Source organism: Zonotrichia albicollis, chromosome 21, assembly GCF_047830755.1.
Source record: "Zonotrichia albicollis isolate bZonAlb1 chromosome 21, bZonAlb1.hap1, whole genome shotgun sequence".
NCBI classification, from domain to species: Eukaryota; Metazoa; Chordata; class Aves; order Passeriformes; family Passerellidae; genus Zonotrichia; species Zonotrichia albicollis.
The window spans coordinates 8,704,557-8,727,050 of NC_133839.1; the positions used below are offsets into that span (position 1 = coordinate 8,704,557).

Sequence of the window (22,494 nt, forward strand, 5' to 3'; positions counted from 1 at the left end):
CTTGTTTAGGACTGGGTTACAGTATGGGTTACACACAGTGGTACAGCCTTCCACACCTGCAGTGCCCCTTGCAGTGAGGGCAGGCTGAGGGGGGAAGAATCAGGAGTTTCCTGAGTGCACACTTGGTCTGTGGCACTGTGGATGGAGGCTACCAAGGCTCCAGCTGTGGTAGTTGCTTGTTTTTGCCAGCCCTCATCTTGCAAAGCCACAGGCTGCCTTCCCCAGCTAGACCTGAGTGTCCACAGTACCCTCTAATTCAGCTTTGCTGCTGTTCCATGTAAGATGCATGATGCAAGTCACAAGGCAAAGACCTGAAGGCCTTTATTTATTCTGCTGCAGCTGCTGTGAGCCATTCCTGACTTCAGGAAGGACTACTTGCTGCAAAGAGGCCGATTGACAAAATCCTCTGGATTTGTCTTAAGGAAAAAAAAAATGGAGATGTTAAAATGTAGTTTGCAACCAACCCCAATAGAAAAATGTATTTTTGTGATTACTATTGAAGTTCAGTTCTCCCAAGCTGCAGCCAAATCACACTGGTGGGAGCTCGGTTTGCAGGGATTGCTTCAAGTCTGCAGCTTGATAACGTTTGCTCAAACTGCTCTGGAATTCCAGGTGCTTCAAGTATTTAGTGATCAGGCTCCTGTCATCCATAAAAGTCTGCTCTTGACTGTAGCACAAAGATGTTTCCTCCTTCCCCTCACAGAGGTACCTTCTGTATAAATTTCTTGTACCACAAGAAGGAAGTTGCAGCACACAAGCCGTACCTGTGAGAGAATCACACATTGGCACCTTTCCAGGGTGGACTGGGCCTCCTTAAGACAGCTGCAATAACCAAATCAACCCTCCTGGCACAAGCTATTGAGGGTAAAACTGGCCTTTTGTACCTCAAGGGCTCCTCCAGAGGAAGTCCCTTACCAGGTGGCAATACTGATGTGCTGGGGTTGGTTCCTTACCAGGTGACAATGTACTGCATGTGCTCGTTCCTCAGGCTCACCCTGGTCTGGCCCCCGATGGGTCCCCCTGGGACTGTGCTTTCTGTGGGGACAACACAGCCAAGGTGAATCCTTACCTGCACAGTGTGGGGCTGCACTGTGTCTAAGAAGGGAAGAAGGTGATCAATCTGGTGGTGTTCCCAAGTTCACAATCCCAGAATGGTTTGGGTTGGAAAGGACATAAAGCTCATCTCATTCCACCCCCTGCCATGGGCAGGGACACCTTCCTCTATCCCAGGTTGCTCCAAGCCCTGTCCAACCTGGCCTGGGACACTTCCAGGGATCCAGGGGCAGCCACAGCTGCTCTGGGCACCCTGTGCAGGGCCTCCCCACCTTCCCAGGGAAGAGTTCCTTCCCAATATCCCATCCAACCGTGCCTTCTGGCAGTTTGAAGCCACCTCCCTTGTCCTATCTTTGATGCTCCTGACAAAAGTCCTCGTCCAGCTGTCTCGTAGGCTCCCTGTCACCTTCAAGAGAGTGAGCTGGCAGAGCACAGGAAGAGAACTGAGGGCAAAGGGAGGGAGAGTGATGTAAATTGGATGTGGGGCTGGGCCCCTCTGTGACTTACTGAAATCTGCATCGATGAAGACGGGCTCAGCACCGGTCACCTTGGCCATGGCCTCCAGGTCCCGGTAGTGCCAGCGGTTTTGTTCAATGTTGTTTTCAGGCACAAAGGGTTTCCTTTTTTCTGTTAACCTCACCACCCCTGTGAGAGTAATCTCATCTTCAATCTGAGGAGCAGTGCAGAAAGAAAAAAGGAATGTTTCAAGATTGATTTCATATTCTGACACATCAAGTCCTGTCAGGAAAATGTGGCACTTGAAGGGTCTGAGCATAAATGAAGTGGCTGTTCCCTGCAGAGGGGCAGTGCTGTAACACAGCAGGGAAAAAAGCAGAACAAGAACAGCTCCTTGTTTGTAAAACACGTTATTTACTTAACAAAAAGGTGGGAATTAAAGGTTTGTTGTCTTTGAAAAGTGCAATGTCTAATTAAATCACCTCCCATGATGCTGAACATAGCTCCTGCCTTTCTGGATTGGTGAGTGGTGCCTCTGGGTAACCAAGGGGCACAAAGTAACACCCCCCATTCCCTGGATCCCCCTTACCTGTCCCTTCAGCCTGGTCTCTGGTTTCAGTTTATTCTTGGGCACAAATCCTCGGTTGACTAAAATCGTGACCCTAGAGTTACATAAAGAAGCACTGCTCAGGAGTGGAAGGGAATTTATTCCTGCAGCTGCCTAGAACTAAAGACCAAAGAAAGAAGCAACCCACGTGTTTGCTGCCACTTTTACTGTCACCCAAATGCACATTATAAAGGAATTTAAATACAATTTCAATTGGAGCCTCAGTGATGTCACAGACTGAGAGATACCTTTTAAGGCAGGGAAATAAAGGTTGGATATTAGGAAGAAGTTTTTTTACAGAAAGGGTGATAAAGTTCTGGACTGGTCTGCCTGGGGAGGTGGTGGAGTTACCATCCCTGAATGTGTTTAAGAAAAGACTGGATGTGGAATTGGGTGCTGTTGCAGACATCTTTTAATTAAAATCCTTTCATTAGGATTCTTCTTGCTGAGAAGTTTCAGCAACAAAATGCAAACAATGGTTATCTGCTCCTGTGGAATGCAACAGGTGCATCTGTGATTGGTCCACCTTGGATGTTTATAATTAATGGCCAATCAAGGCTGAGCTATCTCAAGCAGAGTCCGAGACAGCTAGTTTTTGTTACCATTCTTTTCCTTCCTATTCTATTCTTAGCTAGCCATCTGAGAGGAAACCTTTTCTTCTATTTCTTTTTAGTATAGTTATAATGTAATATATATATATATTGTAAAATAATAAATCAAGCCTTCTGAACATGGAGTCAACATTCTTGTCTCTTCCCTCACCTGAAGACCCCTGTGACCACTGTCACAGGGTGCCATGGTTTAGCTGAGGTGCTGGGGCTGGACTGGATTTGATCATCTTTAGTGATTCTGTGAGTGACAGATACAAACCCAACCACCAGGATTCAGATTTTCCAAGGAGAAGTGCGTGCCCCCGTGGAGCAGGGCCCTCCTGGACTCACCCCAGCTCTGTGCAGTAGAAGGGGGTGATGACGTTGGCTCCGTTCTCGGGGTGGGACGAGATCCTGCCGGCCTCGCGCGCCTCGCGCTGGGGGTCCAGCAGGGAGCGGGGCAGCAGGTACAGCTCCTTGGAGTGGTCAAAGCGCCCCCGCACCCGCACGGGCCTGTACTCCAACTCCTTCAACTCCATGGGGCTGCAAGGAACAAGAAAAAACCAAAATCACGGCTGTGCTACGTGAATTCAATCAGGAGATTTTATTGCGGGATTCTCCTTTTCCCTAATGGTTCACTCCGATGGAGCCTGTTGGCAAACAGAGGCAGAAGACAAACAGCTCATGGAATGTGGCTTAATGTATTTCAGCTGTCCCAGAGAATCAACTAGAGATGATCAAGAGCATGCAGGGAGAAGTTATTTTCCACAATATCTGCAACCCAGGTATCACAGAGCAGGTGGACTCACTGCCTGTGCATCCAGCCATGGGAAGTGTTTCTTTCCCATCCCACACCATGAAATCCAACAACTGAGCCCTTCTGAGTGTTGTGCCAGGTGACCAAATGACCTTAAAAATCCCTCTCACATCTGACACAACTGCTCCATATGTCCTGCTGTTGCTCCAAGATTCCCTGTTGCAGTAACAATTCCTTTGGGACACCACAGACACCCAAGTCCTACTTCCCCAGTGAGATTAAAAATGCCATGAATTATATCCCACATTCTCCTGAACAGAGATTCATCCTTCCCCAAGCATTTAGAGTATCCCACAGGAAAGAACTGACATATCCTTTTACTAAAAATAAATAAATTATCAGGATCTCTTTCTAATTTACTGGCACATCCTTGATTTCCATTGCATCCCTTCATTTTCATGCAGGTCAGTTCAGCACAAGCTCATTAGTGCACAGTCCACATCTAATATTCCCAGCCAGTGCTCTGTAGACAACAAACCATCCCCGTTTCCATACTCTAATGTCAGAGGGATGGGATCTGCTCTGGTTCTTGATGCCAGCTGTGCAATCAAATTTAATTTCCACTTGCGCCGCTGAACCTGGAAATAAACAAACACAAAAGAAACTCCTTAGGGTAGAACAGAGCAATGTGACAACCCCAGCAAGCCTTAAAACCTTGGTCATAATTTTATCATCAGACCTGGCCTAAATCAGGGTAATTGGAGACATGAATTTAATTTGAGGAAATATTTATACTAAAATAAAAGTGTAAAAAAACAAGGCTTCCTTTAAAGACTTACAAGTGGACACTTGGAAAACAGAAATGTAAAATAACAGCAAATCGTTAACCTGCCTGTTGTCTGAACTAGATCAAACAGATGGAAAAACTTGACAGTCCTCAAGTGCTCATTTTTTGAAAAAATGAAATATTTATTTGTACCTGCCATGTGCCAAGACCAAACGTGGTCAGAGGGACGAGGAGAAGGCCCCATTTCAGCAAGGCATCCTCTCCAGATTTGCCAGCAGCTGCTGTGGAACTTTGTGGTCTGCAGAACCTCAAACAAACATCTACAGAAAACCAGAATGAAGAACAGGATTCAGAGAAGAAATGCCAAATTCCTGCAGGAAACATTACATCTTGGTATTAGGGTGAAACAGGGCAGAGGCCCAGATACCTTTAGTCTTTTGAATCAGACCAGAACCTCCCTTAGTCAGAGGACATCCAAAAAATGTTCTTCTGATCAAGCACTGTGATGCCTACACGGAATAAGAAAGATCCTTTGTAATGTTGCTGCTTTATAAAGCTTGCATTTAGGTGATATCAGTGATTGATGATTGCGTGAAATATTTTTTTATCCACTGATTTAAGTCTCAAATGCGCAACTCCCTGTGAAACACTATGGGTTAGGCTATAATTTAAATTGAATAAGATAAAATTTCCGTTACGGAGCTGCCTATAGCAGAGCAAGGAACTTCCATCTATGCTACCAGCAAACACTCAACAGCTTAATCTATTCTTGACAGAAACAATGGCCTACAGGGGATGGGATCAGGGGGCTGAAACAGGGGACAGGATAAGGGGACACGATGAGGGGACTGGATCAGGGGACAGGATAATGGGACAGGATGAGGGGACACGATGAGGGGACTGGATCAGGGGACAGGTGAGCGAATAGGGTGAAGGGACAGGAGCAAGGGACTCGATCAGGATGAGGGGACAGAACGAGGGAACTGAAACAGGGGACAGGATCAGGGGACAGGACGACTGGACAGGATCAGGGAACTGAAACAGGGGACAGGATCAGGAAAAGAGAGAAAGGGACAGGACGAGGGGACAGGATAATGGGACATGATCAGAGGACAGAATAATGGGACACGATCAGGGGACACGATCAAGGGGCGGAATGAAGGACAGGATCAGCGGCTTACCCGTCCCGGCCCCGCTGCTCCGAGGCTCCCCGGGCCCCGCCGCTCCCTCAGCAGCCTGGGCGCCGCTCGCAGCACCACCGCGGCCATGGCAGCTCCGGCCCGGCCCGGCCCGGCCCGGCCCCGCTGCCCCCGCCCTGCCCGCGGCCCGGAACGGGAAACGCGGCCGGGCCCGGCCCCTCGCGATGGCGGCGCCGGGCCCGGGCGGCAGCGCGGCCGTGACGGAGGTGCCCGAGGCGGAGCGGCTGTTCCTGAGGCAGCACCCGCTGCTCAGCCCCGCGGGGCCGGGCAAGGTGCGGCCGTGGGAGGGCTGTGAGGGCTGGGGGGCACCGAGAGGATCCTGAGGGGATGGGGCCGTGATGGGGACGGCACCGCGTGGTACCCGATGGGCTCGGCCCCAGCGAGCTCCTGCCCCGAGGGGTTTGTCCGGCCCTGGTCTGTCCTGCCCTCCCCAGCCGGGTATGGATGAGGGAAGGCTGATCAGACATTGGAAGGGGCTGCCCAGGGAGGTGGTGGAGTCCCCATGCCTGGAGAAGCACTGGACGTGGCACTAAGTGCCATGGTGTGGTTGACAAGGTGGGGATCGGTCACAGGTTGGACTCTTTGATCTCAGAAGTTCTTTCCAACCCAGTGGATTCTGACATTCAGTGGGATAAACCCCTGGGTTTCCTGACCATCAATGTGTTTTTCAGGTGAGGTGCAGTCTGACAGGACACGAGCTGCCCTGTCGCCTGTCGGAGCTGCAGGCTTACACCAGCGGTAAGAAGTACCAGCGGCTCATAAAGGCAGCCAGGGAGTTCGACTATGGCACGTTTGAGCCCCACATAGTGCCCAGCACGAAGAATTTGTACGTATTCTCCCTCCTGTGTGTTGTGCTTTACACTTTGTTTAATCTCAGACATAAAGTGGTTGGGCTTTACAAAGCTCTTAGGTCTTTATGGATTTGGGGAGACTGGGAAAGGCTTTATAAAGTATTTATCAACTTCGCAATGCTTGTAAGTGAAAAGTTCTGAAGTCATGCACACTTTAACTCTGTTACTGGTCCTTTCTGTGTCTGTCAGACACCAGCTGTTCTGCAAGCTCACCCTCAGACACATCAACAAGCTTCCAGAGCATGTCCTGCGTCACGTCCAAGGGAAGCGCTACCAGAAGGCCCTGAAAACGTGTAAGTAGCTTTTCTGGAGCTGTACCAGGCAGCATTTCTTTCCTGAGCTGTTGAGATTCCATCCTATCTCTGACGTGGGTGGGACAGCTTTGTTTAAATTGACAGCAGTGTGTTACTATGTGTCCTACTCAGCTAGAAAGGAAGGTCTCAGATGAAGGGGGCAATTGGCTTCTAGCAAATACCTTGGAACATCCTTCTGTAAGAGTATTAGCTGTGAAACTCCCCCAGGGAGTGTGTGATCTGTATTAACATCTTCCCTGGTCCATAGTGTCACTGTAGATGTATATTTGGAGCATGCTGGACTTTGGAGTTGCATTTCCTACAAGCTTGAGCTGGGAATGGGAGGACTGAGGGGCTGGGCAGCTGCTCAGTGCTGCCTGACCCTCTCTCTCAGATGAGGAATGCCAGAGGGAAGGAGTGGAGTACGTCCCTGCCTGCCTGAGACAGAAGAAGCAGCAGGCACAGCACCCTGATGACCAAACAAATGGGAGCAGGCAGGGTCACAGGAAAGAGGAGTTCTGGGAGCCAAAATCCAGCGAGGAGGATGGAGAGGACACAGACGACAGCATGAGCGACCTGTACCCACGTGAGTGAGAGCCTTGGTGACATCCATGTCCTCAAGGGAGTTGCTTGGTTAATTGTCTCCCGATTTCTTTACACTGCTGCTGATGCTGGTGTGCCAGAGGCACCTGACTTCATCCAGTTGGGAGTCCTGGGTTTTGGAAAAGCTTACCTCCACCAAATAAGAAACAGTTAATGCTAATAACAAGTTGGATCATGCAAGGTGTGAGGGAAGGGATACAAAATTTGCTGGGATTTGCTGTATTAAGTATCTCCACTTTCCATGTTTCTCAGCAAATCCTTGACAGAAGGTGGTCAGGCCGTTCTCCTGACTTAGATCTGGAGGTGCAAATCCATCTTGTAACACGTGGCACCACCTGTGCTGACATTCCCAGAATGGGAACAGAAAGAGCACCAAGGCACATTTCCAATAAACACCAGCATGTTTATTTCCCAAGTATTTCAGTAGTGACACGTGGTGACTGGAAGCAGCTTTAAAGCAAAGTGAGGGGAGGCAGAGCCTGTGTGCACAGGGAACTGATTTTGAGCTGAATCTTTTTTAGCTGCACTCTTCACAGAAAAAAACCCAGCAGCTGTAGAGAGCACAAAGGGCAGCGATGACTTTGTGACAGACAGCGAGGACGATGGCACCAAGCAGAACGGAGAGCACGGGGCAAGGAGGGACAGCAGCAGAGCAGCTGGCAAGAGAGGAAAGGTGGGAGTCATCCTGTGCCTGCAGCAGCAGGGGCTGTGGAGCTGGGATCCCAGCCCGTAGGTGTGCCAGCTATTCCTGTCTGGGAACCAGCAGAAGGTGCAAAGCTGCTCAGAATAATTTTTCCCTGTGTGCGCCAGACAGTGACTTGCATCCCAAGGTGTGAATTCCTGCCGTATTTATGGCAATGTTTATTCTGGGTAGGGAGTGAGGGATGTTCCTGCCTGTACAAAGAGCTCATCTAGGCTGGGATCCTGCCCCACACCATCAGAGAAGGAAAGATGATGTGTGTCCTGTGGGTTCTGTAATTGTTCTCCAAATACACCAAAAAATTGAACTGTTTTGCAGTCACAGAGTCCCTCTAGACCCTTTTTCAGCCACTGCCTTACTTTACAAATGTGTCAAAGTAGAAAGTCAGGGCTGGATAAAGTTGGGATTCATTGCTGCAGGGAGCCTGTCAGTTTGTACCTAATGAAACCATCAGAAAGGGCTGCTGAGCTGCAGGATCCTGGCTCCATGGGCAGACTTGGGCTCATTCTGGCTGTTGAAGGAGATCACACTCAGTTTCTGTTTAAGCTGTCTCAGGCAAGGCTTGATCTGCATGTTGGAAATAAGCTGATTAACTTTTATTTTTCCCTACAGAAACAGACAGGCCCTGTAAAGAAGAAATTCAAGAGCCATCACCGAAAACCCAAAAACTTCAAGAAGGCAACCAATGGGAAATAAATTTTATGATAAATACCTGGCTGAAGTCTGCTGTGTAACAATTCCAGTGGGAGCACAGGATGAAGTGTCTGCTCTTTCCAGTTCTGTTTCAGGTGTGGAGGGGAATCGTGGGCTGGAAGTAAGTTGCATTCCAAGAGCTTCAATCCAGCCCCACACTGAGGGAAGGATGGCTGCTGTAGTCAAGTCCAGAGCTCAGTTTTTTACAGAAAGCTGGTTTTTCTTAGGCAGGAAAGGAGAGCAGCTCAGCTCAGTTTCTTACAGAAAGCTGGTTTTTCTTAGGCAGGAAAGCACAGGAGCATCACCAGCCACACACCCCAAGTGGATACAAAGATGCCATTGTTTTATTTTGATTGTTTTCAAAAATCAAAACATTTTCAAACACAACTAAGGTACAAAATACAGCATAAAATGAGAATTTATACTTATTTCTTTTTTTTTTTTCCACATAGAAAGCAAAAATATATTCAGAATGAATTCCAGAACACTTTGCAGAGCCAATTGGTAGCTGACATCCTGCTTGTGAGAGCTTCTCAGCCACGGGGAGAGGTCACTGAATTTCTGGGAGATGCACAAGTACAGCAGTGTATGTAGGAAACCAGAATCTTCTGTATCAGGACTCACAGTTAATAAATCTGCACGTTGTGCTGCCTAGAAGTATCTGATAATGCCCTCCACCTAACTGTGTCCCTGGAATACTGAAATATTCCTGCTGCAGGGGACAGCAACAGTTCCTTTTCTAGGGTCTTGTGTTGGAAAGGGGACTTGATTTCTGCAGAGGAAACTGGTCAATGTTTCAGACTAGTCTGTCATCCAGCTCCTTAGACAGGACACAAGGAAGTTGAGAAAGACAAGGGGCTACTTGCAGGAGTAGTTTGTGTCATTTATAAATACTATGAACATCAACAGCAGTTCAGGTATGAGAGAGTGGCTGCCTTGATCAGTCTAGAACCGTTGTAAGACCTGCAGAGGAACAGTGAAAGCTCCTGTGCTGCAGATCTGGCACTGAAAGGACCAGTGTGTTCAGGCAGGAAGAGTCAGGAACACAGAACACTGAGGTGAAGATTTCTCTTGCAAAACTTCCTTGAAAAGAAAGCCATCAGTGACCTGACCTTAATGCTGAATTCCCCCTCCCATCAATCTGGACATGGGGGTTGGACTAGATGATCTCCAGAGGTCCCTTCCAACCCTAATTATTAATTATTAGGGGATAGCAACTGGCTTCCTCCAGCAGCAGCACATCTTGCCCTTACAGAGGCTATTATCCCCTTAAGATGATGAAATCACTGGTTGAACTTTCAACAGTGCTCTTCTATTTTGCATTAGTTCTTTCAGCCCAGTTTTCTCTCCTAAAAATCAGCTGTTTAACTGAACTGTCCAGGTGAGTGTCCTTATCAGGAGACCCTGGGGAACAGCTCCCACTGGAGATGTTCAGCTGAATTCCTCCTTGAACAAAGAGGGGAGGCAACAGAGCAAGGAATCAGTGTGATGGCAGGAATTTGGTAGGGCTCATGCTGTCTAGAATTCTTCCACAATCTAGTGAAACAGGTTCACACCTAGACTAAGAGAGGACACAAAGCCTCCCCTGAGCAGCACTGAGCATGGTCATGGCACAGAGGTCGTGGCACTGAGAAGCCAAACAGGGCCTTCCTCTCCTCACCCTCCTCAGCTCCTCCCAGGGAAGGTTCACCCCTGGCTGCTTCTCCACTGCCCAGGCTTTGCACTCCCATTCCTCAGCTAGAACCGTTTGCAGAGTTGGGAACAGGAGCCATTTCCACACTTGCACCCTGCACAGCCCAGGGTGCTGTGAGGTGGCAGAGGAGGATTTCTGAGCTCTCTGTCCTGGAGAGCTCTTCAGTCAGCTGGGACTCCTCCAGCCAAGAGACTGACAGAAGTGAATCTAAGAAGCAAAGACTACAGATTAGGAGATTGACTGCTCTCATCTGGCAAGTACTGAGTGCACAGAAAAGGGGAGTTTCTGTAATTCTCGAGACATTTTTCACCATTAACCTGCAATTCAAATATGAATTTGGGGTATATATGGATGGAAGCTGGTTAATAGCAGAAAGGAGCTTTTATTAGGGAACCTGCAGCACAACTTGGCTCCCTTCTTGGGAATTCAGAGGGGCAACTTTTGGGGAAAGAATGTAGAATAAAGAATTCTTTTGGCACAGAATTTTCACAGAATCTAACGTTCTGTCTCTTCAGGATTATCTCCCCCACTTCCTTTAAATCTGATTAGCAATACAGGATTCATGATTAACAATACAGGATTTCCCCTTGTTCCCCTCAAGGGCAGAACTGGGACATGTTAGAAAACCCTCTCCCTTTTCTTACCCAGAAAGGAGTACAACTACTTCCAGGGTTTTCTTTTTGCTTTCTGTTCAGGAGCAGGAAAGACCCTTCCCTGCTGAACAAAAGGGAATTACAGGCCTCTGAGCAGCAAAATAACAGTGATTTTCTGGGGTTTTTTTGATGCTGCTTTCCACCTTGATAAGCAATGCTATAACCAGCATGGAACTCCTTATGCACAAGACAGTTTTGATAAGGGCAAGAAAGGGGATCCACTTTTTTAGTTATAGCTACAACCCAACACCACACTGAATGATCCAGCTGTATCTGCTCACCTTTCTGCAAATTTTAAGACATTGCTGACATTCCAGACAGCAACTGTTCTACTGCAATTCACTGAAGCATCAGCAAAATGCAGGTTTCTTGGGTTAGTTCCAAATCTAGGAAGTTAGAATAAGCCTAGGCAACATTCCTTGAAGAAATAGGATTTTATCTATTGTATTACTGGTGCCACAGTAAATCAAATTCAAAACATCTGTGCCTTTTATAGGAAGGGGGCATGTACGTGTAAAATGCTGGCAGTTTTTGTTGAATCCATAGAGAATCAGTTCTGGACTTTAGTACAGTATGTCCCAAGAAGTGTTGCTATTCCTGTTACCACTCTTTTTTCTTCTCATCCATGGAGACTCCACCAGGACCCAGTGCAACCACGAGGAGGAGCCCTCCAATGACAGACATGGTCTGGAAGAAATCGTATTTGAGGAAGTCGTGCATGGGCTTGTAGGCTGGGACGGTCCAGAAGGCATTGAAGTAGATGTTGATGCCAAAGAGCCAGATGACCAGAGTCAAGGCAGCCAGCTTAGTCTTGAAGCCAATTGCCACCAAGATAATCAGGGCTGTGCCCACAATGTTCTGCAGAATCTGCAAGGAAAAAAGCCATGAAAAAAGCCATTTACTTATACAGTTCTTAAATAGTTACACCAACATCAAAATAAAATAAAAACAGATACACCAGAGCAGAGTTTTTAAATAGATGCAGAGCTTGGATAAGTTCAGTTGTCATGGCACAGATAACCTAATAGTATTTTCTAAAGTATTAATTTTTGTCACAGACATATTTTATGAAAAATCCTTTTGCTAGGATCCTTTCTCCTGAGAAGCTGAGAGACCTCAGAAACAAAATGTGAACAATGGTTAATCTGCTGCTGTGGAATGCAACAGGTGGATGTGTGATTGGTCTCGAGGTTGTTTTTAATTAATGGCCAATCACAGTCCAGCTGTCTCAGACTCTCTGATCAGTCACAAGATTTTATTCTCATTCCTTTTTATTCCTTTTAAGCTTTCTGATGAAATCCTTTTTTCTATTCTTTTAGTATAGTTTTAATATAGCATTTTCTTTTAACGTAATATAGATCATAAAATAATAAATCAGCCTTCTGAAACATGGAGTCAAGATTCTCATATCTTCCTTCATCCTGGAACCCCTGCAAACACCACCACAAATTTGAGAGATTTCAGTAAGCATTGAGCAGATCCTGCAGACTGGTGCTACATTCTAGTTGCTCAACTCACACTTTAATGCTGAGATACTTACGGAAAAGAAGTTCATGTCAAAGTGTAGCAGTGTCATGAACATGAGGACGAGCAGCACACGCCCCCCCAGCTGCATGTACTGCTTTGGGGAGCTCTCCCTCATGGTGGGGACACCAGCAAACATGCTCTTCCCCTCCGAGCGGGACTCAGCCAGAAGCAGCAGCAAGCCTCCCCCAAGGGCAAGATTCCTACACAAATGGGGAAAAAGGAAGAAAAAAAAAAAGGCAGTTTAGTACAGCTTGCACTGATCTTTATCTGTAAAGTCTTATCTGACAATTTCAGTGAGGATCTATGTGAGTGAGGAGTGACTTGCTGTGCACTGTGGGATGTGTTGGTCTGTGTTAGACTTCCCAGCCCCAGCAGCACTGAGCACAGCCAGGATTTATGGGAACACAGCCTGCCAGGGAAGTCCAGCACCCACCACCCAGGCACAGTTGCTTCAGGGGTTGTTACAACACAAATTTCGTTGTGTTTGAGTTATTCTGTACCTCAGGTTTAGCCACATATGCCAAAGTAGTTCAGAGGTTGCTTTGAGAAAACAGAGCAGCAGCACTGCTGGCAAGTTACACATTGACAGGGCTGTAGTAAGCCCAGAGTGCAGCTCCTGTGCTGGCCTCCCCTCACAGGGGTGCAAAGGCAACAGCCAGCCATCACTCAGGGCCTGGCAGGAAAGCTCATGTTTACAATCTTGTCTTCTCCTTAGGGAAGGTGTTAAGAGGTTTAAAATCCCAGAAACCACTCCAGTGACCACATGCTGTATTTTCTGAGAAAATGGCTACAGTCATGCAGAAGCAGAGTTGCTATTTTAGCCATTTAGGAAATAAAAGCAACTCTGATCAAGTGCAGACAGTTGGTTGAGTTCTTAGCAGCAGTAGCACTTGGATCCTAGAGGGTTAGGATTACTCTTTCCCTTCCTGAGCCTGCTGCCTATAGTTTAACACAGACTCCCCTGATTTTTCAAAAGCTGTCATTTCTTCTTTAATGTAAATGCATCACTTGTAAAATCTTTCTAGTAAATACTATGTACAAATGTCACTTTCTCTGCCCCCAAGTGTCAGTTTTCATTCTGTTTCCATAAAAACTTCCAGAAGCAGGCATACCTCATCAAGAACTTCAGGTCCCATAGAATGCTGTATGCAATAGTCTAGGCAAAGAATAAAACAGGTTAAAACACCATATAAATGACACTGAAGTTCTGAATTTCTGTTACAATCTCAAGTCTGCAGCAGACACAGCACAATTTGATTATAAATACAATATAGTGAGGGAAACAAGGTAATTACATCAGTGTGGTAATGAATCCATGTAATACAGGGAAGGGAAGGCAGAATTTGATTTGTGCTTTAGGGCCCCCAAAATTCCCTCATTTTGCAGGGGAAGGAAGCTACTAGATAGGATCCTTTGTGATGGGAACACAGCTGAAGGCCAAAGCAACTGCAAATTCCACATTTGGCTCATTAAGTGACATCCAGGTAAATTGCCAGTTACTTCTGCTAAATTGGTCAAGGTCAAGTATTGAGTGAATGTCTCCAAGCTGACTAATTGCAATTACATTATTGGGCACATCAGGAGAACAGAAGCAGCAAAATAGTTCAATGCCATCAAGGACTGGCACTAAGCCAGGCTGGAGAAAAATTCCAGGGTTGCAAGTTATATTTAAACATGTTGGGAGTACTGGGGCTAAGAGAGATTTGAAAGGCACAGTTTAGAAGGGATGAAGATTTAAGCCTCCTACCTGTAATGCTATAATTCCAAACAGTCCAAAGCAGGCATATTGCACAAAGTTCCTACTCAGCACCAGGATACAGCCACCTGAGGTGGGGAAATTGAGCACAGTTACACTTGGAAAAGCTCCTGCAGGAATGCTAACTTGGATTTTCCCTTTTCTTTTGTGAGATAACTGTTAGGTCCATCATGCTTTTTATTCCTTTTCCTTAAAAGGATAAAACCCAAAACCTTTCTCAAAACTTCCATCAGAAAGCACCAACAGCCTCTGTCACTTTAACATGAGGACTGGCAACTGCATTAAATTAAAGTGACTCTACAAAAAATAGTGAGGACAAAAAATCTAAATCAAGACACAAGATAAGAAATTGGCAATCAGGCACAGTAAATCAGGGACATAATATAAACAGAACAGGATTTTTCCTCTCTCCTGAAGGAAAGGCTGTTCTGACAGCCTGAACCCACCCAGCAGTGCACTCCTTCTGGGATTATTTTGATTCCTGGAAAAATTTGGAAAAAGTTCTGACACAAGCACCTCACTCAGGCTTCAATGCACCCTCTCCAGGATAAGATTTTGCCTTGGAGATGAATGCCCATAAAAACAGGAAGCTGAGAAAGCCTCAACATTGCCCTGTTTAAAAGAACAGGAATATTTAACTCAGAGCACTCTGGGTGTGGCATACATGGGTGCATGTACAGAACTGAAACCAGATTGACCTGATGGATTCTTGGCATCTGTGACTCAGAGGCAGCGTGTCACAAAAGCTCTCTATGACTGCTTCCAGGAAAGGCTGAAGCAAGTCAATGCAGAGCTCTTTCCAATTCATTCAGCCCATGTAGTACTATCATTTCTGAGCTCAGAAATCAGTGAGGAATCCCACACTGCCATGAGTAACAGGGCTGAACAGCCCCAGAGTCACTTCCTCAGCTGCCCAAAGAGGTTTAGGATGACAAAGATGGAGGCCAGGATGTAGCCACAGTTCCAGCCCCAGAGTCACTTACTCAGCTGCCCAAAAAGGTTTAGGGTGACAAAGATGGAGGCCAGGAAAGAGCCACAGTTCCAGCCCCAGTCACTTACTCAGCTGCCCAAAGAGGTTTAGGATGACAAAGATGGAGGCCAGGAAAGAGCCACAGTTCCAGCCCCAGAGTCACTTACTCAGCTGCCCAAAGAGGTTTAGGATGACAAAGATGGAGGCCAGGAAGTAGCCACAGTTCCACGTGCCATCGATGTAGTCCCTCTGCTCACTCCACTGGAACCACATGCGGATGCCATCCTCCAGGAAGGTGCTGATCAGGCACAGCCGGGCCACGTGGGGCAGGTACTGCTTGGTCACCCTCAGGAACTGCAGGGACACACAGGGCATTAGCAGGGAAGGCAGGGGAAGGGGCACTGCAGGGATAACACAGCCCTGCTCTCTGCACACTGACATCAGCAGTTCTCATGCACTCAGGGTCACCGACATCCAGAGAGAAACTGGGATTTGGATTTATGAAATGCTTCTTCACACACAGCAGGGGAAACCTGTTGGCATTCTCCACTGCACTAGGAGTTGGAAAAAAGCAGAATCCAGCAGCACATTTCTGTGTAATAGGAACTGTGCTTTGATGGAGCTCTCACTAATGAAGGCTGACCTTGGTTTTAGTTTCTCTATCTCAGGGTTTCATGTTACAGCTCAGCTATCAGATAGCCCAGAGCTGAAAGGGCAATCCTGCTCCCACCCCTGTGCTCAGGCACTCAGCACCCTGAACAACCCAGATTCAGGGAGCCAGGCTGAGAGAAGATAAATTCTGTACAAATTTTAAAAAAATAACAAACTGAATTATTTGCCAAACTCCCTCCAAGAGCTCAGTGCAAACAAAGCACTTGTACTTGAGCAGCAGCAGATCTTAGCTCCACATAACCACTGCATGAACTGCACCCTCTGTCCCCTGGGCAGGTTTTTATTTCCATTCAAAGGAGCATCCTCTGCAGAAAGGAAACAGAGGTTTACAGCCACAGCTCAGTGCAGTGGTTAAAAGGAAATGATATCATCATGCAACAGATGCTGAGCTTTAGTTTTTGGGAATGGAAGATGTATCTGGGCCCCCTTCATCTTGCAGGCTCCTGGATCAGTTTGCTCTGTAATTATAACAATTAAAGGAACAAACACAAAATTGCCAGAGTCTAGAGGGTTGTGTTCTATAGGGCTGTGGGGTGCACAGGAAAGCTTACTGCTCTGGGTTAGGACAAGTGTCTAATTGCCAACCCATTTTCTAGGCAGCACTGGTTATTACTTAATTGAGACTTCCAGCAGGAAGGAGACAAAAGCCACTTCTGACAGTTTATTCCTGCCAGCAGCAATCAATCAGTCAATACTAAAAGCTATGCAAATGACAAGCCTAGCTCACTGTGCAATTACAGATTATCACAAGCAAAAAAAAAAAAAATCAGCAAACATCCTTAATGATCAATTAAATAGTTAATATTGGAACAAACTGCACTGTTGTACTACCTGTATCCAGAGTCTAAGGGTCAAAATTCACCTTAATCAAGTGCATTTAAGTGCAGCTGTACTCTGCCTCCTGAAGGCTGCCACTCCAGGCTTTTTTAAGCCATGTCAACAGTTGGATGAATGAGTCAGAAGAGAATTTCTGATCTTTGTCACTCACTGAATGAGACACACATGTTGGTTTACAGCTTTCCTCCCTCCTGGGTTTCACTGTGAGGTCGAGGAAACTTGCTGAGGAATACTAAGAATAAAGTTCTTACAAACCAGAAGTCGTTTGTAAGATACAGAACAAAGAACTTTGGTCTAGAAAGAAATGAAAGAAGACAAGTGCTGGGGATCTGTAAGGAAAGGATAAAAACAGTGCTGAAAGGCTGAAAAAAGCAGCAAATGGAGAATATCTTCCTCCAGGCCTCATCTTTGCTGTTTTGAAGTGGGAGTTGTCCTCATTTTCCCCTTCCCTTGAACCATGAAGAGCACAGGTGAAGGATCCAAGAAGACATTTAACATTTACCTGTTCTCTTGGCACACACAGAGGGAATTGAACACGAGTGCACACATCCAATGGGCTCCAGACAGGTCAGAGGAGCTGCAGCCCATGGCAGCTCCAGTGCTAAGCAACCTCAGAGCACACACAGCTCCTGGAGCTGCACTCAAATTAAACCCCTGCACACAGCAAACTCAAATAAGCTTCAGAAACAGCCTGTGGGAACAAAAAGCCAAGGCAAAGGAAGCAGGAGATCCAGAGAGAAAGGAAAAGAACAACTACACCATAACTACAGGAAGAGAATGTAACAGGCATCAAGTGATCTCACAATTAGAGGATCTGGGTGTAAATCACTCCAATAATTTAATTAAAGATGGGAATAAATGACAAGAAACAGGAGGGCTCCAGCAGTGGGACTCAGTGAACAGCACCAGGCACCCTGGGTTTAGCCTTGCACAGCAGCAGCACTGTGAGGCTCAAAAGCTGCACCCTGAGCCCACTTCCTTTCAGATTCACACAGATAAAGTGGCACAAATGGGAAAACTGCAGTTTGGTATGTACAGCTAAGAAATGGGACCTGAAACACCTCCATTGGTGGAGGTGGCAGCATTAAACTCACAACATTAAAAAACTGCAGGGCTTTTTCTGCTCTGGGCTCAACTGCTCTCCACATGTGCTGTCTCCTTGGAAGAAGTGAAACATCATGAGAAAAGACAAGAAAATGCTAAATAAAACTATTTTAAAGAAGAACAGCTGGTTGTGTGCTGGCAGCCAAGTCACTGACATATGCCAGAGGGGCTTTGTGTTGCCACTTCCCCCTCTAATGGGATTAGAAAGGCAAATATAGATTTAAATGCTCCTTTAAGTTTAACAACCAAAGATGTACAAGAAGATCCAGGGATCCCTCAATCAAAGCTCTGCTCAATCCCCCATTTTTCTAAAGGGGGACTGAAATTTTCAAAGCCATAAAGGCCTGACCAAAAGAGAGGCAATAAAATGATTCATTTGGAGCCAACCTCCAACAGTTTCAAATTTGCTGAAAGTCCACTCTGTTTTGATAAAAGTGTATAAAGCATGGTACAATTACAGGTATTTCAAGTCCAATAAATGGACATGAGTTGGGAATTTTTGCAGGTATGTTCTGTCCAGGCACAAAGCTTTTTCCTGTGTATTCATGGATTAGGGAAATTCTGATTATGGGGAGGAACAGCACACTGCTCATCTGTACAGAAACCCTCCTGAGCTGCACAGCATTGTGAGTCTGGAGCTTCTGATAAGGCATATCCCAAAAATCTTCAACACTTTTAAGGGATTGCTTTGTTCTGGGACACCACTGACCATTCCTGGGAAAGGATGCTCAATCCACAAAGGAAAAAAAATCACTTTTACCAGCTTGGATACATTCACTCAAAGAGATCCCACCCCAAAATCATAGGGACAGCAAAACCCATCACATTCATTAGCCCAGTGCCTACAAATACTGTAAAAAGCTGGGAATAGGATTTCCCATTATTTCCAAAGGCAGGAAAAGGGCTCTGACCCACCAGAGCATTGCCAGCAATATTAATTAGGTTTTTAATTGCAGGAAGATTTCTCAATGCTCTTCCCTTCTGTAGCGTGCTTTATAGCAATTCCCTTTTCCAAAAGGCTATTTATTAATGAAACCTTTAAAATGGTACTTTTAGTAATTTATTGCATTTTACTATCATTCTTCATGGGAAAATTTTTCCTTTTTCCTCAGCCTAACCAGAACAGGCTACTTGGTTTATAATGATAAACAATCAGTGCATTGCCATGACAAAGTTTTAGAGAATATTTCCAAATTCAGTTTTTTTTTTAATTTAACTGACAAAGTTCAGACTAACAATGAAATTTTTTTTCTTCCTTCCATTTTTTGCAAAATAGGATATCAAGGACAAAAAATAATGGGTTCAAACTAAAATGTAAGCTGGAAATTAGGGAGAAATTCCTCCTTGTGAGGGTGGGGAGGCTCTGCCCCATCCCTGGCAGTGCCCAAGGCCAGGTTGGACAGGGCTTGGAGCAACTTGGGAGAATGGAAGCTCCAATGCAAGGGGCAGAACCCTTAAGGTCCCTTCCAACCCAAATGGTTCTGTGATTTTATATCAGAATTATCTGGGCAAGATAAATCAGCATTTATCTTGGAAAATGAAATAAACTCCCCCAGTCTGGCTGTCCCTGCAGCCCTCTCACTGCTGTGCAATGACTCAATAGTCTCCTTGCTTTTTTGTTCAGGAATTTTTTTTTTTTTTTTTTTTTTTAATAGCAGAAATGCCAAGCACCCACATTCCTAAGGATTTATTCCCACAGATTATTACAGACACCAGGAAAGTTGCCTGAGATCTGCTCCCTCTTAGGAAGGGATTACAAAGCAGAGACAATCCTAAACACTCTCTGCAGGCTCCAGATCCAGCTATTTTCAGTACTTGGTGGCTCCACTGAAGAGGTTGCCAAGAAATATTTTTTAAAAATCACTAAAAATCAGCTTAATTTCTGAGGATGTAAATTATTGAGTTAGTAACACTGCTGTTAGTGTCCCCTCACTGCAATTCCTTCCAGCTCAGAGCAGCCTATTAACACAATCTCACCCCCAGTATTGCCTCAACTCAACCAGAACGTGGACATAACTGAACCAAGTGGGAAAAAAATCCTCAAATTTTTCTCCTGCAAGTTCAGCTCCCCAGTTCAATGAGAAAAGGGGAATGCAGCCTTGGGAGAAGTAAGACAAACCCTTTCACTGACAACTTAGCACAGCTCACCTCTGGATTAACAGCCACTCACTACTGCTGAGCATCCAGGGCATAATTTGTTAATTCAAAGGGAAATTACAGTATCTGGGAAAAGCTAAGCTCTGCTGTTTGAATTTAAGGAACAGATTATTCTTGCTTTTGTAAGAGACATTCAGGATTTGCTGATAAGCCATGGAATTAACTCTAACATTCTCCCACAGGGGTTTTATGCTACAGAAATTAAGGCTCATTATATGTTGAGCACTAGTACAGAGAGTGGAAAAGGAAGAATTTCACTGAGAATGCATTGAGCTCCCAGCACAGCCATTGTCCAGCCTCCACCAGGGGAGTTTCAACACAGTTTCAGTCCAAACATTCCAAGTACTTTTTTAAATCCAAGATGAACTAACAGCTCCTGCAATGCCAAGTGTTAACTTCACAATATATACCAAAGGTTAGTGTTTAGCAAGTCACTCCTACATTGGTGTGACACTGAGCTTTAGCAGCACACACAGCACTGAGAGTTCTGATTGAGCTACCAGGCAGAATTATCACAGCAGTTATTACTCAGGACACCATAAAAATGCTTTTGCAATCTGCTGGTAAGAGGAGCAAAACTCTAAATTCTGCAGCTTAAGGCAAGCCTCATCTTTAAACAGGATGTGGCCAAGCACAAGTGAGTTTGTGCCATTTAAAACTCACTTCAGGAGGAGGAAAACTACATTTGAGCTGGACAAAAGAGCTTTCAGCAGAGTGAAAAAAGGGGTGTTAAGGACATCTAGAAATAACCCCACAGGAATAAATAGAGAGGTGTTATAAAAAGGCCAGGACAAGCATTGCAAATTTTGGCAAGAAATGTGAACACTGCAGTGATGGTTTATTTCTTCTCTAAAGGAGCAAGAGGACAAGGTGAACAGAGAATGACCAAAATAATCCAGATATCCCTTAAACTGAATATTCCACACGCTACAAAAAGCTTTAATCTAAAACTCTAAATCTAAACTCTAAATTTCCTTCATCCATCCGGGGGTGGGGAGGAAGTGCAGAACAGGTTTTCCCGGTGAAATCAGTGAAAGACAGAGGCAGCACAGCCCCCTCAGAGCTGTGACGTGTTATCGTGCACCACACAACTCACACTAAATCACAGTGGTTGTAGAACCAGGCAGAATCAGATTTTCCAGCCAATTTGCTGAACATGATTACTTGCTGTTTCTCATTGTCGATTAGATGAATCACCATGACTGTGAAGATCTTTGCAACACCATCCCCAGCAGAGCAACTACTTACACTCAAAATAATCCTGTTGTCAGACATTGTAAGAGATCACAAACTTCTATTTAACAGAGAAATCACTCGGGCCTCCACTGAAATAAACGTAAGAAGGTTTACAAGACAACATCAGCTTGTTCACTTTCCTTTTGCCCCAATCCTGAGCACAGCACCACGGTGCTGACCAACCTTTTCCAGTGTGGGCTTCCAGAAAATACATCAGGGTTTCATGAAATCACAGAATGGTTTGGGTTGGAAAGACCCTTAAGTTCATTTTGTTCCAAACCCCGGCTGTGGGCAGGAACACCTTCCATTAACCCAGGTTGTTCCAAGCCCTGTCCAGCCTGGCCTTGAACTCTTCAGGGATCCAGGGGCAGCCACAGCTTCTCTGGGCAGCCTGTGCAGGGCCTGCCCACGCTCACAGGGAGGAATTTGTCCCTAACAACCCCTGTCAGGTTGGATAACCCGAGCACGGTCCCATCCCTGCCAGCTCACACCTCTCGGTGCCCTCTCCACCGCCCGGGAGGTTTCCTGCTCTCCTTCCATTTAATCCCTTCCCAGAGAAGCGCTGTTCCCAAGGAGAACTCGGTGTCCGAGGGCAGGGGCGGCCGCTGGGCCCGCGGCGGTGGGAGCCGGGCCCGGGGTGCCCTCGGAAACAACTTACAGAAAACTTACAGGAAGGATGGAAACAGAAACAGGCAGTGAGAAGGCAAAGTAGACCGGTACACAACGAAAGAGCGGAAACTTGGGCTGGGTATTGGGAAGGAATTCTCCTCTATGAGGCCGTGGCACAGAGAAGCCGTGGCTGCCCCTGGATCCCTGGCAGCGCCCAAGGCCAGGCTGGACCGTGCTTGGAGCAGCCTGAGCCAGTGGAAAGTGTCCCTGCCCATGGCAGGGGCTGAACGAGACGATCTTTAGGATCCCTTCCAGCCCAAACCACTCCACGGCTCTATGATTCCATAACCCCACCGCCCCGCCGCAGCGCGGCCCCGAGGCGGCAGCGACCCCGCCGCCATCCCGGCCTGCCTCAGCCGGGCCCCTCAGCGTGGCCCCGCCGCACAAAGGCCGCCGGGCGGGCGCGGAGGGGGGGGAGGCGAGCAGGCACGCACCTGGTCGGCGAAGTCCTCGGCGGTGTTCATAATGTCGTTGTGGCCCATGGCGGGGCCCGGGCTGGCTCGGGGCGGGCGGGGCGGTGGCGGGGCCGGGCCGCGCTCGGTGCAGGCGCTGCCACGTCGGACGGGCCGGGCCTTGAAGGCGCCGCCGCGCCGGCGCGCGGGGGGCGGGGCCTCCGAGTTGGGACACGCCC

General features: G+C 46.7%; 3 protein-coding genes across 7 annotated transcripts; 1 reads left to right on the plus strand and 2 right to left on the minus strand.

Moving 5' to 3' along the window:
- Nucleotides 1-290: 290 nt before the first annotated feature.
- On the minus strand, nucleotides 291-5,610 carry SURF1 (SURF1 cytochrome c oxidase assembly factor). Of its 2 annotated transcripts, XM_074556148.1 has the most exons (9): nucleotides 5,432-5,595; nucleotides 4,678-4,759; nucleotides 4,443-4,570; nucleotides 4,019-4,101; nucleotides 3,058-3,249; nucleotides 2,099-2,171; nucleotides 1,561-1,723; nucleotides 954-1,035; nucleotides 563-764 (listed from the first exon to the last, which is right to left on the minus strand). In XM_074556148.1, exons 1-9 carry the CDS (start codon nucleotides 5,516-5,518, stop codon nucleotides 698-700), a joined length of 957 nt encoding a protein of 318 aa, XP_074412249.1. In that variant the 5' UTR covers nucleotides 5,519-5,595; the 3' UTR covers nucleotides 563-697. The 2 variants fall into 2 exon arrangements, with proteins under 2 accessions (XP_074412248.1, XP_074412249.1); XM_074556147.1 differs by lacking the exon at nucleotides 954-1,035 and having other exon boundaries at nucleotides 291-764; nucleotides 5,432-5,610.
- A 3-nt stretch (nucleotides 5,611-5,613) lies between these two features.
- SURF2 (surfeit 2) lies at nucleotides 5,614-7,929 on the plus strand. Its single transcript, XM_074556649.1, has 5 exons — nucleotides 5,614-5,721; nucleotides 6,121-6,275; nucleotides 6,490-6,593; nucleotides 6,988-7,179; nucleotides 7,718-7,929. Exons 1-5 carry the CDS (start codon nucleotides 5,614-5,616, stop codon nucleotides 7,927-7,929), a joined length of 771 nt encoding a protein of 256 aa, XP_074412750.1.
- A 982-nt stretch (nucleotides 7,930-8,911) lies between these two features.
- Nucleotides 8,912-22,467, minus strand: SURF4 (surfeit 4). Of its 4 annotated transcripts, XM_074556149.1 has the most exons (7): nucleotides 22,298-22,438; nucleotides 21,207-21,283; nucleotides 15,356-15,542; nucleotides 14,210-14,286; nucleotides 13,575-13,618; nucleotides 12,476-12,662; nucleotides 8,912-11,802 (listed from the first exon to the last, which is right to left on the minus strand). In XM_074556149.1, the coding sequence occupies exons 2-7, from the start codon at nucleotides 21,231-21,233 to the stop codon at nucleotides 11,536-11,538; spliced, it is 789 nt and encodes a 262-aa protein (XP_074412250.1). In that variant the 5' UTR covers nucleotides 21,234-21,283; nucleotides 22,298-22,438; the 3' UTR covers nucleotides 8,912-11,535. The 4 variants fall into 4 exon arrangements, with proteins under 4 accessions (XP_074412250.1, XP_005494169.1, XP_074412251.1 ...); XM_005494112.4 differs by lacking the exon at nucleotides 21,207-21,283 and having other exon boundaries at nucleotides 22,298-22,467; XM_074556150.1 differs by lacking the exons at nucleotides 15,356-15,542; nucleotides 21,207-21,283; nucleotides 22,298-22,438 and adding an exon at nucleotides 15,278-15,332.
- Between the last annotated feature and the right edge of the window lie 27 nt (nucleotides 22,468-22,494).